The following is an 18,058-nucleotide window of genomic DNA, read 5'->3' on the forward strand; positions in this document are numbered from 1 at the left end:
ACCCTTAAAAAATATATTAGGCCAACTTTTCATTTAAATTATTTTGTGTTTACCCAAGTTGTCTTTTAAGATTATCTTTTCAAAATGTTTGTAAGTTCATTAAAGATAAAATATTTCAATGGAAAATTCTTACATAATATTAATTTAAGGTCAATTTCATTTATTTTTTGCCACGTTGGATACTTTTTTGAGTTTGATCAGTTGACGTCACGCAAATATAACAAATGTTTTCTTAATAAGATAATATCTAAATTGCACCTGGATTATACCTTTTAATCATGAGATCGACATCAGCAATCCACAAAAATATGTTAATTCCAAGTTTGTATCTGTGAGACGTGGTTAAAGCTAGAATAAAGAGGAAACCACTTTATTTTTATCATCAGATTTGTCTGCATTTAGGCTATTTTGACCTCTCGACCCCGTATTTGTATGTCTCTTTATGTAATGCACTGGGTTTGGATAGTGTAAGATACATCATGCAGCAGAAATATATATTTTTAAAGTTTCATCTTGACGTGAGTGCCATGCCAAGCTGTTGCTCACATGCTCTAGCTGTATTTTGCAAAGCATGTCAGCGTTTGGTGAGACGTTATAATTTTCCGTTTATACCTGCTTTTTGCTGTCTTCTTTTCTCATTGTTCACCTTTAAAATACCCAATTAGATCAGCACTCTATAGCATTCTAATTCCCTCCTCCTCCCTATAACGGCATGTCTCAGTGTTAAACGGGGTGACAGCAGTTGGCTTTCTCTTTATTTCGAACGACTGCACGGTGCCTGGAGCCTCGCCGCAGCCTCACAGCAGACAGCTCTCCTCACTTCTGGTGAAGAGTGCGTAGACGGGCGCCCGAGCTTTGCGAGTGGAGCTACTGCGTTCACATATGGGAACAGGGCTTGCCAGGCTGGGTATTTGAGTGCCTTTTGTGTAAAGAGCACCACTTTGGCCCACGCACTGTTGCAGGATGTACATAAACTGTTGCACATTTGGACTGTGGCAGCATGTGTTCTTATTTGACCTAAACACGGTGGAGATGGCAGGGTAGTGTAAGAAGGAAAGTGGTGCAGTCTAGATAGAACAAAAAAAATGCCTGTAATAATAATGGGTTTTTGTATTTAGGGATAATATTTGCACAGGGAAAGGTTTGAAAAATACTTTAGATATCTGTTGAAACCTTTGACTGTGGATTGAAGTTAAGTCCAAGACAGTACAATTTAAATGATTATTTTTCTCTTTTCTAATTTGTTGTTGTGAATCAAGGTCTGGAATGATTTAGAAAGTGTAAAAATGATGTGTTTCTTTTAATTCAGGAGACAGGCTTTCTCAACAGGCTCTATTTTTTTTCAAATAGTCTACGATATAGAATGAGAATTAGTTGGGATACTTTGATTTGTATTTACCTTTTTTATGTATACCTTATTCGTTCTTCTGGTCTAAATTTGTTGTATGTGTTTAAAGTAGTACCAGTATTGTCTTTGAGAATAAATAAAGTAATTGTGATTACTTTGCAGCTTGCTAAAAAGTCAATGGCAGCCAAGCTATTTGCGGTAAACCCAAATTAACCTCTCTGACCTTCTGAATAAATTGTTGCGTGCACATGAATGACCAGTTAAAATGGAATCTGGGCACTTTCAAATCCAACGTTTCACATTATAACACTTAAACTCAACTTTGGCCTAGCAAACATTTCCGACTAACATGAACACTGTGAATCCTTTATACACCTTGATTGACCCTTCGTATACTCTTCACCCATACAAACTTGTAAAATGAAAAGAGGGCACCCTGTGTTTCAGTCAGCGCACCTGAAACCTCCAAACGAAACATGAAAAATGGGTTAAACAGTGCAGAAAATGCCTCCTCTAGGTGGCGCAACAGGTAGCAAATAACATAGATGCCAACGAAAGAAACGACGCCTTTGATTTGAAACGGTGTCATGTGAATAACCCACTATCAAAAAGTAGTACCAACACACAGAGTACAAAACTAGTCCTTATATGCCCCCTGCACCTCAAGCTAATAATATTTTTATGCCAGACAGTCTTTCCCATGAGCCCTCCCCTTTAATCAAGCCCGACGCAACGACGACTCCGCCTTCCTCGGAACTGCATTTCCTGTGATCCTTTTACGGGGGTTTCTTGTTGTTAAAAAAAAAAAAAAAATCCAATCGGGGAAAATCTGTGTGTAGTCGCTCCAATGCGTGGGAAGGTTTCGAAAAATTACTTTTATTAATGACGTAATCAGCAGAGCAGCCATCAAGCAGATAAATTGTCATGCGCATCGTGCTTAAAATATCCCATTTTTCCTCCGTCTGCCCCCCACAGCTCTCTCTGTTAGCGAAGTTGAAGCCGGGAGATGGTTCTATGGTTCTATACGCTCCGCACTGGTCGCTTACTGGTTTAGTCGCCGTGGCAGGTTTGCGGTGGTCGCCCCGGCTCGCTTTTTCGAAGAGGGCCAAAAAAAACAACCTTGGTGCTTAATGTACAGATCTAGATATGTAAATAGGTTCTATACAATAAAACGTCCCCGATGCTCAAAAATAAACGAATGGAAAGTTTCTCCTCGGAATCCGTTGTGCATACAAGGCTGGGTTTGTCCTTGAGGTTTTTTCAGTAGTCCCTCCGTCCCCATTGTCCGGCGTTATCTTACATAAAGTTAACACATGCCTAAATGAGTTTATGCAGCAAATAATCTGCCATGGGAAAACAGTGCGTCTGCTTTCTGTTACAAAGTGCGCCCCTCGTCTCACCTCCGAGGCGTTTCGTAAAGCTGTGTGTAGCTCCGAGATAATTCTGTCAAGCAGCTATTTGTCAAAAGATCCCAAAGGCCGCGTCTGTCACTAGAAAGAACAAGTGTGTGTTGTTATATATATATATTTTTTGTATGTTTTTTTGCTCTGGAACAAAAATATAAAAGAAAAAAAGCTTCATTTGTTTCAAGCTTTTGAGTTTTAAATTCTTCTTTTACTCATTTTTTACAAAAGCAACGTAATCTTTTTTGTCCATTTGAATCCCCAATAAATCCCCTTATATTCCTTCGTATGAACATGTAATGAATGATATAATCCAGAATGGTATAACTCCAGGCTGCGAACTTATCCGCGTAGGTACAGGCCCATTGTCCCCGCAGCCACGTTAGCTTTTGTTAGCTCCGTTAGCCCTGTTAGCTTCCTGCTTTTGGAGTCCCGGCAGCAGGGCTATACCCGGGTGGTGGAGTGGGAGTGTGGGTGCGCGTGGGGCAGCGTGTTGTTCTGCCCGCTGTTGGGGTAGGTGTTGTACGAGTGCAGCGACGTCAGCCCGCCCATGCTGCTCGGGATCATGGTGATGGTGTTGGGCGTCATTAGCGGGATGTCGTCCGGGGACCTCCTCATGGCCAGGGTGTAGTCCGGTGGGCAGGCAGTCCTCAGAACCACGTCGTGTGGGTGCAGGGAGTCGCCCACACCCCGGCAGTCCCGCTCCAGCTCTGAATGCTGCTTCATCTGCAGGGACATGATCTCCTCCTCCTGGGTATGGGCCAGGTCGTTGGCCGCGCTCCTCTGGGGGCTGCAGCGCCGGTGGACGTCATGTCGCCTCTTGTCCTTCTTGTAGTAGAGGGCGGCAAAGGCCAGGATGTTGAGGAAGAGCAGGGAGGCGCCCACGGCAATGGTGACGGAGAGTTCGGTTGAGTAGTCCCGCTGGTCGACCAGGTGGGGCTGGTTGTGGCTGCCCTGGGTCTCCGTGGGGAAGGGGGTGGGGCTGGAGCGCTTGGGGGCCGGCAGCTTGGGTTTAGGGCTGCGGTAGGTGGTTTCGGGTGGAGGGACCTGGAGAGAGGAAACATATTAACAACACTGACTTTGTTTACATGTCGTCAAAAAGTCTTTCAAAACCACAATATTAGCAAAACGGTGCCAACGCGTTCGACCCATTCACCTTCCCCTAGTTCAACATAATGGATGAGATTTTGGGGCAAAGACCATGGCAAAGATCCATTCCTACTGCCCGTGACATTCTGGGTGTCGAGACATTGTCCGTGCATCTGTACCGTGTATATAGGATTAACTCTGTTTGCTCATTCATGTAAACAGGTTATTCTGCATGTTTCAGGCACCGGAATGTTGCCCTTAAACTGAATATTGACAATATGTAAACATATTCAATGAGAACTGTGTTATTTTTGACTATTTTGATTTCGGTTTTGTTTAAATATAACATGTTTCTAAAATTAATCTAGAAAGATATATGTTTTTTAGTTTTTTTTAATATATATATTGACTTGTATACAGACCTGTTTTCATTATTGTCTAGATATCCTATTTTAGTCCTGGTGACATGACTTGGTCCTGGCTTAGTCATTGTCAAGTCCAAGTTTAGATCTGGGAACAGTTCCAATTCTGATGTTCTGAGTGTGATCAGACTGTTCGTGGCATTTTGAAGAAAAAAAAAAAGGTGATAAACTCATCTAATTATTAGAGATGGGCGATTTAAAAAAAAAAAAAAAAAAATTTGATATTATTGCTATTGAATATAGAAGTATTGAACCTCAACCATGAAATTTACAGGCACATTTCAGGACATTACTGATGCGTTACTGATAAATATTGTTAATATTGCAAAAAAAAATAAAATCATTGCCCAAATACCTATTGTTAGTAAATACAAGTACACTATTTTGTTGTCTCTACAAAGTTCTCAATATCACATGCACCTTAGCAGCATAATAAGAGTAAATACGAAGAGGCAGTTTGACATTTGGGAGTTAAGCTGTTGCCTGTGAATGCAGAATATATGATTTGCGGCGGACCTTGGTGGTGGTGGGGATGAGCTGCGTGACCTCGTTCAGACTGTGCAGATGTGGGACCAGCTCCAGCCACAGGTTCACCTGAGGAGAGAGAGACCGAGGAAGGGAGGGAGAGACGAGAGAGGAGCGAAGAAGAGGGCGACGGAGAGATAAAGGTAGAGGAGAGATCCAGCCAGAGAGATAGAGCAGGGAGGAAGGAAAAGAGGGCGAGAAGGAGAGGGAGATGAGACGATAAACGAATGGATAGAAAGGTGAGAGAAAAAGATGGAGAGGGGGGAGGGAGAGAGAGAGGAACAGCCCGAGAATGCAGATGAGAGAAGTGAAGAGGGGGGCAGAGACAGAGAAAGAGGGGAGAGGGAAGGAGGAAGAGAAAGAGAGGATACATAGAGAGACAGAAAAGAGTAGAGTAGGAGAGAAACAGGGAGCAGGAGGAAGGAAGATACGATAAGATAAAAGGAGAGAAGAGAAGAGAAGGGAGAGGAGGAACAAAGAGATAGAACAGAGAGAGCGATGGGAAACGGGGACAGACACAAGGGGAGGAGACACATTTAAACTGAGTCATCTGAATCTCATCAAAGGTCCAATAAGGACATCGTCTGTCACTGTGTGGAGAACGTCTGCCAGCTAGAGGACTAAGACGGCTTCATTACATATAGCGCAACTTCAACATTGTACGTTCCAAAATATATGGTCAAATTAATTGACTTTAGTGCAATGTTTGATGTATTCAGAGTTACAAAAATGGTATCAAAGTTTTGGGTTTTGGTTCTCAAATCGATTGGACATTCAGAAAGAAGAATCAGCTCCTCACTTTGGCTTGGCAGATCCTATGATAAAGAAAGACGATGTGTATTCACTAAAGCTGAAATTGTTGCACCTTTACACGATTTGTTACATGATGCGTCACTGAATCCCATGTATCCTCAACCACAACAGACCATTGCGTGTTGGCAGTACCTTGTTGGCTCTGTAGTGCTCCTTGACGCGGGGCTTGAGGCCGATGTGGAGGTACAGTTGGTCTTTCTGGTTGTACCTGGTCCAGGCTACCTCTTCGAAGCGATTGGGTTTGGTGTGGATGAACTTTGTGTCCTGGGGAACCGGCTGGTTTGGGTCACTGTACACGAAAAAAAAAAAACACAAAAATAAATACCATTGTCTTACACTAGGCCTTTCTGTGCAGAGTTTGCCCGTGTCTAGGTTGGTTTCCTTCAGGCACGCCGCCAAACCATGCACAACAGGTACAATCGACCCGTGAAGGTTGTCCTGGCCAAGCTGAGCACAAAGATCAGGAGATGGAGCCACTGCTCTTGACAGGTTGCCTAGCGGCACAGAAAATTGGTCAACTTTCAGAAGAGACATTTCAATAACGGCTAATGTAATCTGATTCGAACTCACAACCCTCGTAACAACCACCGAGCGTCACAGGAGAGAGATACAGTAAGTGTCGGTCCGTATTGTAGAACATTCAAGGCAAAGCAAGAACATCCTCATGGAGACGAGCAGGACACTGTACCAGAAAAGTATCTTTGGAAATTCAATCTAATCCTTCCATGGTAGAAAAGGTTTCAAAGCTAGTTGTCTACTGGACTCTTCTTATTTTCTTCTTCAATCTCACATAAATTATTTGAGCAGCACAAAACAATGTATTTTTGAAAACATGTTCATAATCTGTGGTGTATCTTCATCTAAAAGCCATAAATCACATGAAGACAGTGTGATAAACGTGTTAAGTTTGGAGAAGGGTCAGTTTGGAAGAGGAGTGAATACATTTTCGTTAAGACAAATCCTTCTTAAACTACAAATGGTTTGAAATACAACCTCTCAGTCTACAGTAACATCATAAGACCTTGGCAGAACTCAAACCAGTGAAATTCTAATTAGGTCCTTGTCAGCTCTGAGGTAGAGGTGGCCAGACATCAATGGGCCTCAACGACACAAGCAGTAATAGTCAAAGTGTCAGACTTGTAAAAAAGGGCAGAGTAACTCCTCCCTTTGGGGCAGGACGAATCATAGCTCTGGAGAGATCAAACGACAGCTGCTTAAACCTTTTCCATCAGATCGAAAAGGACTCTCAGATGGCAGTGGAAACGTCTTGATTTCTAAAACAGTGTCCAGATGAAACCTTTTCTACCTCAGTGCAGCTTTCATGTATGGTTAAAGTCTTAATCGCCCAGTACCTTTCTCAAGTTGCTGCTTATTTCCTTGTGTAACAAACAGAAGTTGAAGACCTGATGAGATGCCCGTAATTGGCTGTTTAATATTGGGAATAAAAGCGCTTCACTTGGGCAACTTCAGAGATTATTAGCTATCGTAAGACCTTTTCACTCAATCAGTGTCTTTAGAAAACCAATCATTTTTGAGCAATAACAGCGCGTTTGACCTTTTTGGGGTTTTATCAGATGTGATACTGCAGACATAGTTGATTAAAATTTGATGAAAGCTCTGGGCTGCGTCTCCAAAGCACATCCCTGTATTTTCATAATTACACTGATTAGCCGGAGGGAGATGCTACACTTAGGTCAAAATTAAAATCGTAATAAGCAGACACTCGCGTCCCGAGAGACAAGGAGCTACAAGGAGTCAGCCGTTAGTTTGAACATCCCACAGCACCCCAAGGTGACACAAGTACAGAGCACAGAGGAGCGGGTGCAAAACGTAGGTGTAAATGACGGGTTCATGATCACCAGTCAGGCAGTTTGATAAAGTATGATTATGTAATATTGGGGAGAACTAGGGCCAAATTTGATCATGTTTTCTTCCATGGTTTAGTCCCGTGTGAAGTCAGATTTAGTCTAATCCCACAATAGACACAACTCCTTCAGCTAGGTACTCTCTGGCATCTGTGTGGGAAAAGCGTCTGCAAAATGCCAATAATAATGGATTTCTGGAATAAATATTGGTCAAATCTGTCAGACATGCAGAGTTTTGGATTGATTATCACCATGCAGATTTAGTTTAACATGAATCTCATTTCAAACAACAAAAGGGCTGGATTTTTAAAACCATTTTGCCCACAATGGTGCTCTTTGAACAGCTCAAGCTAAGGTAAGCAGTTAATACTAATTTAAGCGTTTATTTAAGTGTTTGTACTTTGTGTTTACTTTTCACGGTGCATTGTGGGACATTTGGAGCGCATTATTTTTTCACCTGCAGCAATACAAATGGCATGATCCCTTAATAGTGCCCTAGTTAAATCGATACATTTAACATGATTTAGTCCACTTTTATTTCAAGGTGCTTTTACCTAAATTTCACCATCTAAAAAATTTGAAAGATAAAACTAGTTTTTAGAACAGTTTGGCAGAACTTATTCCTCACTTTCCCACGGTTAAGATTTTGAGAGCTGCTTATACAATCTGTATTGGGTAAAACAAATGTTGCTCAAATGCATAGACAAAAATCATGAACAGCCACTTTAATTAATAATTGAGACAGGTTCAGTGCACAAACTTTAAACCAAAGGCATGTTTCGTGTAGGTTCGCGTTGGTCTGTTCTCATAGTTAGATTTGAAAAAAATGGGGCTTAAATCAATTAGTAATTTATTATTATGTATATTTTCTTCTTTAAAAAATAAATAAAAAAAGTTTACAAAAAAACAAGAAATAGAACCAGAGTGCAGGGGGGGGAATTAAATAGATAATAATATTAATAATACAAAATAATCATAAACGTACAATATGACAAACATAAATACAAATAAAACAGTCAAGTCCCAATTCGTCCAAAATAAAAGTATGAATATTTTCAAAGGAGTATTTTGGGGTTATGGTTTTTAATTATGACCAATTATGATTAATAAAGATTTCCTTTGCATTATTTCCCCTCGTCATTACTACATTGTTGTGCCTGTTTCTCCTGTAAAGGTTTAGTATTCAGTCACGGCTAAGTAAAAGCTAATCATGACCCCACAGAGGCTAAGAATAGACACTAGACTGCTTTTAAATGAGATTAGCTTTACATTATGTGTCCTGTCTGCTTAATACAAACAGTGGAGTCAAGTCTTTGTTCCACCTGGCTGAACTTTATAAGACCACAAACTCTCTATTTGATCCAGTTTCTGTTATAATCTGACCTCACTCAATGCCTTTAGATTACAGATTTTTTTAATTAGAAAAATGCAACAATCTCTACCTAGATTGTACATGCGAGAGAACAATACGTTTGTTTGTTTGTTTGTTTGTTTGTTTTTTTGGTTTGTTAGAATTCAGAGCAATCAATGGCTGATTATTGCTAATATTTTTAAGCGTTTTTTTTTTTTTACAGTTTTGATCATTTTCTTAAAATGTTACAATATGAAATTACATTGAAGACATACTGCAAAAAACAGTGCAATACTCTGCATAAGGAAAGCATAATATGAGAAAATAAAAAATAAATGTGTGTAGTGATGGGCGGATCAATACCAAATATTGGTATAATATCTATATTGACAGATGTTTTTTTAAGGTTTTATGTTTTTATATTCATATTTTAAGTTTTCGGCACATTTGTAACATTTTTATTTTAGTCCAAGCTCAGGTGGAGAGAAAGGAATGATAGCCAAGGTGAAATTCTTCCTTGTAGGTGTTTCAAAGTATTTGAATACAAAACACATTGGTAACAGATTGATTGATTGGCAAAGATGCCCCGTTTAAGTTTCAAAATGCGGCCCTTGGTGAAAAAAGTTTGGACACCCCTGATCTAAGGGTTCACGATGCCACGGTCTCATTTGTAACAGCAGAAGACAAAATAATAATAGGCTAGTTGTTGTATATTTCTTCTGCATGTACAATCCTCGCTTTAGTCCCGGCGCGTTCCTAAAACAATTAAGTCTAGGCTATAACCACATCAGCCCTACATTCTCTAACACGGCCTAGCATCCCCTGATTGCGGTGAATCAACTCATTGTCCACCTGGCTGAACCGCATTAGGTCACTAAGCTAAACTCTTTCTATATCAAGTGCGCTATATCTTTCCTAACAAGCCACTAATCTTAGCCAATGACGTGGGAGCCGCTCTGATCCAGGGAGCGCCTCATTGTCTACCAACCACGCTCACAGCCAGACAGATCTCATCACAGACATGCTTAACCATTCAAATTGGTGGCATAAATCTCCCAGGTGACCGCCATTCCATGTCAATTTGCGGTTATATATGTAGATCATTAGCGCGTTTCGTTATCCCTCCGGGCATTTGAAGCGGGTGGTCACTGCTCTGAGGAGGCAACACAATGACAGCATGGAAAAGTGACTAAAGCTGCTCAAATGTGAAATATCTGTAAGTGTCCTCAGACCTGCAGTTCAGAGTGGACATTTTTTGCATACTTGTTGCTTTAATTAGATTTGTAACATGCTTTAAATCACATTGGAACGAGTATTTCAGAAACGCCTTCAAATTAGGCTCCTTAGTTAACTGTTAATAATGCATTAATAAGCACTAGTTATTAGTTTATAAGCACTTAGTTATACAAAAAAAAACATTTGATAAGAAGCTTTTATGGTTAAATAACACACACATGTTCTTGGTAAACATGTATGAGGTATTATAAGCTATGTTATGTTAATTTGTTGTTAGTAAAAAGTAAAATAACTGGTACCTTATAAATAGTTTACAAAGGAAAGTTATTTCAAAGTGTTACCAGTATTTCATCCTAATTTCCATCTTAAAATAATTTGGAAAACACACTTTAGAAATTACACTTCTGTTTCCAATGAACAAACTAATGCAAATAATGAATTATGAAGCCCTTATGAAGCCATGTGTTTATGTACTTTAAGTGCTAACTTAAAGGTGGTATGGACGATTTTTTTCAGCAAATTCTTTATCATATTTCCTCGTGGCGTGGATAAATCATTTGTCCTGCCACGTATCAATCATAAAACGCACCTATCGCTCACCTGCAGCCGCGTCAGGCTCGTCCCCACGTTTCCGCGTGCCTAAGCGCATGGATCTATCATAATATAGTTCCCTCAGTGTACGGGGCAAAATGAAGACGGAGAAAGACAGTTCGAGCTGACGCAGAAGTGAACAGAAATCTACGGGAGACGAGCGATGCAATGCGCTCCGTTGCGCTAATAAACAAACGCACGTGTGTGTTGTATCAGTCGCACGGGGGAGTGGCATGTGCACTTCCACCTGCGTTCTCAAATCGCCAAAAAATCGTCCATACCGCCTTTAACAAAAAATCAGGGGGAAATTGAGTGATTTGTGAGGTTCAGAGAAGACTAAGAATATCAACAAAGTGTGACTCCAGGTATGTTTGGATGAGGGAACAACATTTTGCACAATACATGTCCTTAAAATACAGTAAAAAGCTATAGAGAGCATGTTACCCAGTCTTGGCGAAGTTGGTCCAGTAGGTCATGACCACAGCGCTGAGCATCACGTCGTTCTTGGAGAAGTTACAGGGGAACAGCTCTGTGGGTCCGATCATGGGCAGGCCAAACACGTAGGGGATCTCGTCTCCGTGTGCCGCGTCGGCCCAGGGAGGAACCTAAACACCAGAACATATCATGACGTTACACTGTGCAATATCGTGCTGTGTTTAATCGTTTTTAAAAAGGTATGACAGTCGCAAGTGAATCTGTGTTGCAGGCAATATAACGAAAAATGTAAATAATATTGTGGATGTTTTTGAAAATTGAGTATATCATTAATAGTGAAAAATGCTACAAGAGGAGAGAAAAACATTTTTAAAAAGCTATGTTATAAACTTTCTTCTGTGATTCATGTTTTATTCACAATTCACATTAGTCTGATGATTAAACCTCAACTAATATAATCTAAAGACATGTTTTGACACATTTCTGTTGGATTCATATAACATCGGCTGGGCACTAATTTTTGCCAATATCACAAGTTGCCAGATCAGGGCCGCTGCTAGCCATTTGGGGGCCCAAAGCAGAAATACTCAGTGGTGCCCCCAACCCCCCCTTTGAACAAGTAAAAAATGCGTAAGGCTTCGATGTTGGTAATACAACCTTAAAGTGACTCTTTCTGAAGAATTCAAATATATTTAATTGTATATAAATTGCATACATTACAATCCAAGGGGAGATAATATATTGTCCTGTATTCTGGTGCATTTTAGAATATTATTAGACTCATTACTCTTTTCCCTCCTCCGCTTCTCCTGCTCCTCCACAAGATTGACCGAGGAGCTGGAAAACACTCCAGGCTTCAAACAATTGACGCTTTCAGTCGCATCTGTTGAAGCGCTTTGGCTTTGCGTGTACTGCTGTGACGTCTTGTTTCTTTTCGCTCTTAACTTTCTAATTTAATTTATACTAGGCAGAATTTAATCATCTAATGACCGTTTTGCTGCTTTTGGATCTTGTAGAATACATATGCAAAGTCAAACCAAGAATCAAAACACCAAAAGGAAACACAAACAACTCAGTCTAATCAGTCAACCAAGATGTTTTATTATTTGAATAGAAGCAGATTTGTGGATTTATTTGAATGTGTTACAGTCTTGGAGTGTTCTGGGCAAACGTCTAGTCCAAAAAAAGACAGCAATTTTAAAGAACCAAACTGTATCCCTGACTCTTTTTAAAAACATTTTTTTTTACTAAAACAAATTATTTGATCATATTTTTTGTGTGCCGCGGAATCTTTTCAACAAATACATATGCCATGGTTCAAAAAGGTGGGAAAACCCTGGATTTATAGAAGCCAATCGATAATTGATTTAGTCCATACAGTTCCAAGCCACTCGTTTGGAAAATCTCATGTGAATAATTAGTTCTGTTTTTGAGCTAAACTGTATTTTCTGTCGCCTCTTACACAATTTTCTTTTCAACCGTAGCCAATTAAATACTGCTCTTTCATCTTTGTATGGACATTTTATTCAAACATTTAAATTAAATACTAATACAAAGATTTTTTTTTGCATGGATGAAATTTAATTATATACACTTTCAAAGACTGTTTTAAAAACAACACGTTTTCAGAGTTTTACGAGATAATTTTTCAAATCAAATTATCCAGTAACAGCTTAATTATTATTATTTGTTAATGTTTTCTTCTTTTATTGTACTGGCACTTCACAGAAGGCTTTAACAACATCATTAGCCCACGAGTGTTTCTTTGTAAATCTTTCTTTCAAAACTAATGGAATAATACAACAAATTTAGAAAAAAAAAAAGTATAATTTTCAAATCAAAAGTGTCCATCTTAGAAAAGTAGAAACTAAAGCTGCTACAGTTTTAGTTTCTTTAAACCAGATAATGGAAGGATCAATGTGACGCTTTTCTGGTAAAAGGTCCATCACTTGTTTCCATGGAGATGTTTTTGCTTTGCCTGGATATTTTCACAGTATATGCAACCAACAACAATGTATAAGCAAACGAAAATGTGCATGGAAGTGTTATGGGATGGGCCGATAGTTAGTTATAAATGTAGGATGCTCAATAAGTTAGAAAGAAGAAAGACACTTTTTTTCTATCTTACTTTTTTCATAGCTCATATTTCTCTTTACGTTTTTATATTTGTGCCTTAACTTTGTGCAAATCTTTCTGTTATAATTCATCCCATAACAAATATTGAACTATGTGAAATTCAGAACCCATATTGCACATTCCGCATCAATATTATGTTTGTTTTTTGCTTTAATTGTTGTTATTTTCATCACAATATTACTTATTACTGAACACTGACCACACATCTTAAATATGTCATATTCACATTCTCATTTCTCCAAAAATGACCAACTTTAATCAAATCAAGCTTGTTGGAGTTTAGATTATTTTAACATCTTTTTCTGTTCTTATTTGGGTTAAATGTTTTAGTTTTTAATTAGAGTGCCTTGAGGGTAAAAAAGCAATATATTTAAATGTGACAATTTTACCATTTACTTGAATAATAACAATGATTTATTGATGCAAAACCTTTGATATACTGTAAAATGTTTCAAGTCATGTGGACAAGGTTTTTGAAAAAGACGGTTCTACTGCCATACAACATTCTGCCCCTATTGTTCTCTCTCTGATGCGTCCGGAGAACAATAGGGGTAGAACAACCTGCAATTGGGCCATCAGGTAACAAAGACATTTCTAGCTAGCGTCTCGTTTTCAAAAACAGTCCACAGATTTACACCAACTCGAATAATCTTTACATTCTTACTCCAAACTGTATCGTCCGTGTGAAATAGTGCATCGTGTCTCTCACCTGCTCAGTCTGACAGTGGTGGTAGAAGGCGTAGAAGTATGTGGGCGAGCCGAAGCTGGAGTGCAGGTCTGCGGTGGCCACGGCGGGCGCCACCCACTGATGGTCGGTGAACAGGGCCAGCAGCGTCTTCCGTCGCGTTTCGGGGTTGTGTCGGTCCGCCCAGTCCGTGTACATGAACTTGATGGTCTCTCTGAGGATGTCTTTGCCCTCCGGATAGCCGTACAAGTCGTCCACAAAACTGGACACGGCGTAATCGAAGTCGTTGGCCTGGACGCCGTTCTCATTGTCCACGATGAGCTCCACGAACTTTAACCCCTCGCCCTGGTTCACCCCCAGCATGATGTCATAGTTCAGGAATTCACCTGGGACAAAGACAAAGGGTTCGTACGGATTTAGTCATTTTGATTCATTTCAGATTCTCAAATCTGATGATAGACGAGGCAGGCAAATGCTTGAGGCCTCCAAAACATGTGTGGCCCCCCAGGGATATCTGATCAATACTGGCTTATTGCAGCTGAAGGTTGCTTCCATTGACAGATGGAGAGACAAAATCCAAGCAGCGGACTTTGAAAGCTGCACTGTAGCTGCGGAGGACCAGGAGGGGATGAGGCTCATATTTGAAGGCTTTTTAAAGGGACAAAAATGACGAAACGTCTGAGGAATAAAGTCTGGCGGTAATGCAACACTCGGATGCCAACCGCCATAAAACAACAACAACAACAACAATGCGTTAACATGCTTATTTTCTCAGACCTAAGAAACATCTGAAACAAAAATTCACTACTGACGACCCGGATCAATTAAAAGTATCTAGACCCTTGACCCAATATTCTGCATATTGACAATCCATTTTAGAGTGCTGACAGAGTAGCCCCGTTGCCATGGCATTTCAAAACTAAGCGTTCTAATCTTTTGACTGATGAAAAGTCCTCAAAATGGCACCTATAAACAGGAAGCTGAAACCCATAAATATGGTTTGCAGACTGTTCCCAGTATAGTAATGTGTAGTTACCACGGAAAAACATGATATATATGATCATGTATTTTGTTGTGACAGTAGCTCAATTCTTAGAGTGCTCGTCCTCTGATCCAAAGGTCAGCAGTGGAAATCCCGCTTCCATAAACATGCGTGAACACTGACGGCAGGTGAATATGGACCAGTGGATTCACTCTGTGCGCTACAGATAAACTTGCCTTCTGCCGTTGTGTGCTTGGGCAAGACACTGCTGTGTGAATGTGTTACTTGTTGTAAAGCACTTTGAAGAGCGCCCAGAAGGTGGAAAAGTGCTAAATAAATTCTACTATTTTACCATTGAACTTTAACATTAGAAATTGGCTGACTAAAAGATTAGCATTGTTGTCAGACTCTTTTTCACTTACACAATGCACATAAATAATACATTTGTGTATCTGAGTTCAGGTGGTACTTTAGATTATGTGCAATTTTGTCTGGATTCAAACAGTTTTCTTATTGTTGTTTTCTCCCAGAGCAATGTTGACTGTCGCACACTGTTTCACTTTGCATGAATTACAAGTTCATAATGTTTACAGTTTCAACTTTGTGGCGTTTTACAAATGCAATGGTCACACTACACACACTATTCTGTCCGAGTCAAACTAGGCTGTGGAATTTCAGGGGTTGATTCCCTGGAGCTGTGTTTGGCGGACTCCACTGTAACTCAAGTCTATTTCCTAAGAACATTAAGTTTGTTTGGAAAGGTGAAGGTGCAAGTCAACCGCTGTGCACTTCCATTAAAGGGGGAGGAAAGTCAGTGTAACAAGTACTCAGTCTCAAACCAACTGACACAAAGAGCTAAAGGCAGGACTTAGCGCAAGATATACGGCAATTTAGACTTTTTTACAGTGTGCACTCTGAACAGAATCCAAAGTTTTCAACATATATCGCAAATATAATCAGAAACATTTTAATTCTATATATTTTTCCCCAAAATAATTGTGAAGCCGAGCTCAAGATCTGGAGATGAGTTCCCGGACCCTGCACCGCTCGTGAAAGTTATACCCAGAGACTTTGAAGGATGGGTTAAATGCATAGGACAAACAACAATATGGGCACAATAGAGTCCACCATAATCATTTCTTTGACATTCTGACCTGACGTATGGTTTTCTCCTGCTGCTGTAGCTCAAAAGTTCGATATTGGGACCACAGATGTACAACTTGAGTGCATTAGTGCAGGTTTAAGAGCGGGCTGAACTTGTCAGCTCGACAAGTTTTACTAAAACGTAGTTAAGATTATTATTGTTAAGGGGTCGGGGGAAATATTTTGATGGAATTTTGAGCTTTATATCCTAATTTTCAACATACATTTCAACTTTTCTCCAGTCACACTTCGATAAATGTGTATCTCTTGCTTTGATATGTGTCGGTTGGCTTCTTCTTTGGATGTTTTGTTTTGGGCCCCTGATAATATTGTGATGGGGGGTAACATTACGATGACGGTGACGAGGTAAATGTATTATTTCTGTGGCATCTGTGAGTAAGACATCCTCAGAGTCGTACAGTACAGTACCTTGTTCCATGAGTATCTGCGGGTCGTCTGGGATCACGTCTCCGTCTATGACCGGTCCGAAGGCGATGTGATAGCGCGCGGGCTGGATGTCCTGGTCCACCAGCTCTTTGTAATGCTTCTTCTGCAGGCAGGCCACCAGCTCCAGCGTGTCCTCCACGTTGCAGCCCACCTTCCGGGCAAGCATGCGCGCGTACTTAGCCGGCTGGAAACTCACCGCCCAACTGGAGAGGGCTGTGCCACTCTGAGCGATGGCGCGCTGGAACAGGCCTGGAGGAGAAGCAAGAGGGTTAAAGATGGTTTGGCATTAGCGAATCATGATGCTAAAGCTCAAGAGTCTTCCAGTGTTTGCAAACAGGAGTGATGTGTTTAGAACAGCTACACTCGCAGCCTGGTACTTGCCTGAATATCCTGTCACATTCATTTTAATGGGACAGCAAAAAAAATAAAAGTAATTTTGAAATTTGCAGACAGCACAGACACGTGGTTGTTTTTTATACGTTCATCACATTTGGCAAACAAGTATTATCTATAATAACTATAACAATGTTAACAGTAATAACTATTAATATCTAACTTCAACCTATTGTTTCTAAAGTTCACTTATCTCGATATATTATGGGATTTGTGGCGCTTAGTAAAACAAAACATACATTTCAAACGGTTGATGATGAAATGTGTGAAAGGTATTTTGGTGCATTCAAGTCCAGAATAACATTAGATTTAGGAAATGTTTAGTACGAGCTTGTTAGCATGTAGGCAAATTTTTGCTATATGGTAATGTTTTCTACCGAGCCTCTGGTGTCACTCACATGCTGTTGACTGGTTGTCAGCCGCCAAAACAGCCCTATTTTTTCATAGTTTAGGATGTTTGTTGAAAATGCATTAGTGCTGAAACATGGAATGGTACCAAACTAATGGAACGCATTGTGAAGGGTCAATAGGCTGGTCCTATATTTAGGCTTTAATGTGTTTTCAATAAGAGGGTTAGCACTATCCTCTAAACATCCACTCGACTCCATGTGAGTAATATCAGAGCCTCGTGAGAAAACATTATCAAGTGTAGCACTGTTTTGTGAAGAGATGAACACCCAGTTGTGTTGTCGGTGCTGTGTGCCGGGCTGTACCAGGCTGTGTGCAGCTATTCTAAACACACAAGTCTGGGAAAGGTCTAGTAGAGATATCCAATGAAGTTAAAACAGGTTTTGGTATGTAGATGGATGTCAGGTGCCAAACTAAATGTAAAAGGAAGGACAAGTATTATCTATTCTTGAGTTCCTTTGCTTTGACATCTCTTATTTTAAAACTTTATAAATATACAAAAAGCCAAGTATTATAAAAGAGCCAGGGTTTCTCAGGAGAGTTTCCGCGCAGAGACAGCAGAGGGCAGCGACGGGCACCTCGAAAATGCCAATTTAACCATCACAGGGACTTACAAAAACGTTCAATAAGGTGAAAATGTTTCTTAGTTCTGCTTTAAATGAAAAGCACAGATGATATTTTATCAGCGAGGTATTCCCTCATCATAATTTCAGTGATATCAAGCCATCTACTGGCAGTAGAGGTAATACATAAAAGCTAGCCATTTGTAACTTGCTCTAACATGGT

At 40.1% G+C, this 18,058-nt stretch overlaps 1 protein-coding gene across 1 annotated transcript in view; it reads right to left on the reverse strand.

The window, feature by feature from the left end:
• Positions 1-1,424: 1,424 nt before the first annotated feature.
• The window catches only part of nlgn1 (neuroligin 1), a 64,951-nt gene continuing 48,317 nt past the window's right edge, over positions 1,425-18,058 (reverse strand). Inside the window, exons 4-9 of the mRNA XM_072439274.1 lie at positions 16,454-16,720; positions 13,924-14,285; positions 11,088-11,248; positions 5,733-5,889; positions 4,779-4,856; positions 1,425-3,798 (exon numbers count right to left, since the gene is read on the reverse strand). Of these exons, the coding sequence (XP_072295375.1) occupies positions 3,196-3,798; positions 4,779-4,856; positions 5,733-5,889; positions 11,088-11,248; positions 13,924-14,285; positions 16,454-16,720 (1,628 nt within the window). The 3' untranslated portion in view covers positions 1,425-3,195. The remainder of the gene's footprint in view (positions 3,799-4,778; positions 4,857-5,732; positions 5,890-11,087; positions 11,249-13,923; positions 14,286-16,453; positions 16,721-18,058) is intronic.

The sequence above is a fragment of the Eucyclogobius newberryi genome, unplaced genomic scaffold (genome assembly GCF_026437365.1).
Source record: "Eucyclogobius newberryi isolate DKJ021-1_F unplaced genomic scaffold, fEucNew1.0.hap1 SCAF_9, whole genome shotgun sequence".
In the NCBI taxonomy this organism is placed as follows: domain Eukaryota; kingdom Metazoa; phylum Chordata; class Actinopteri; order Gobiiformes; family Gobiidae; genus Eucyclogobius; species Eucyclogobius newberryi.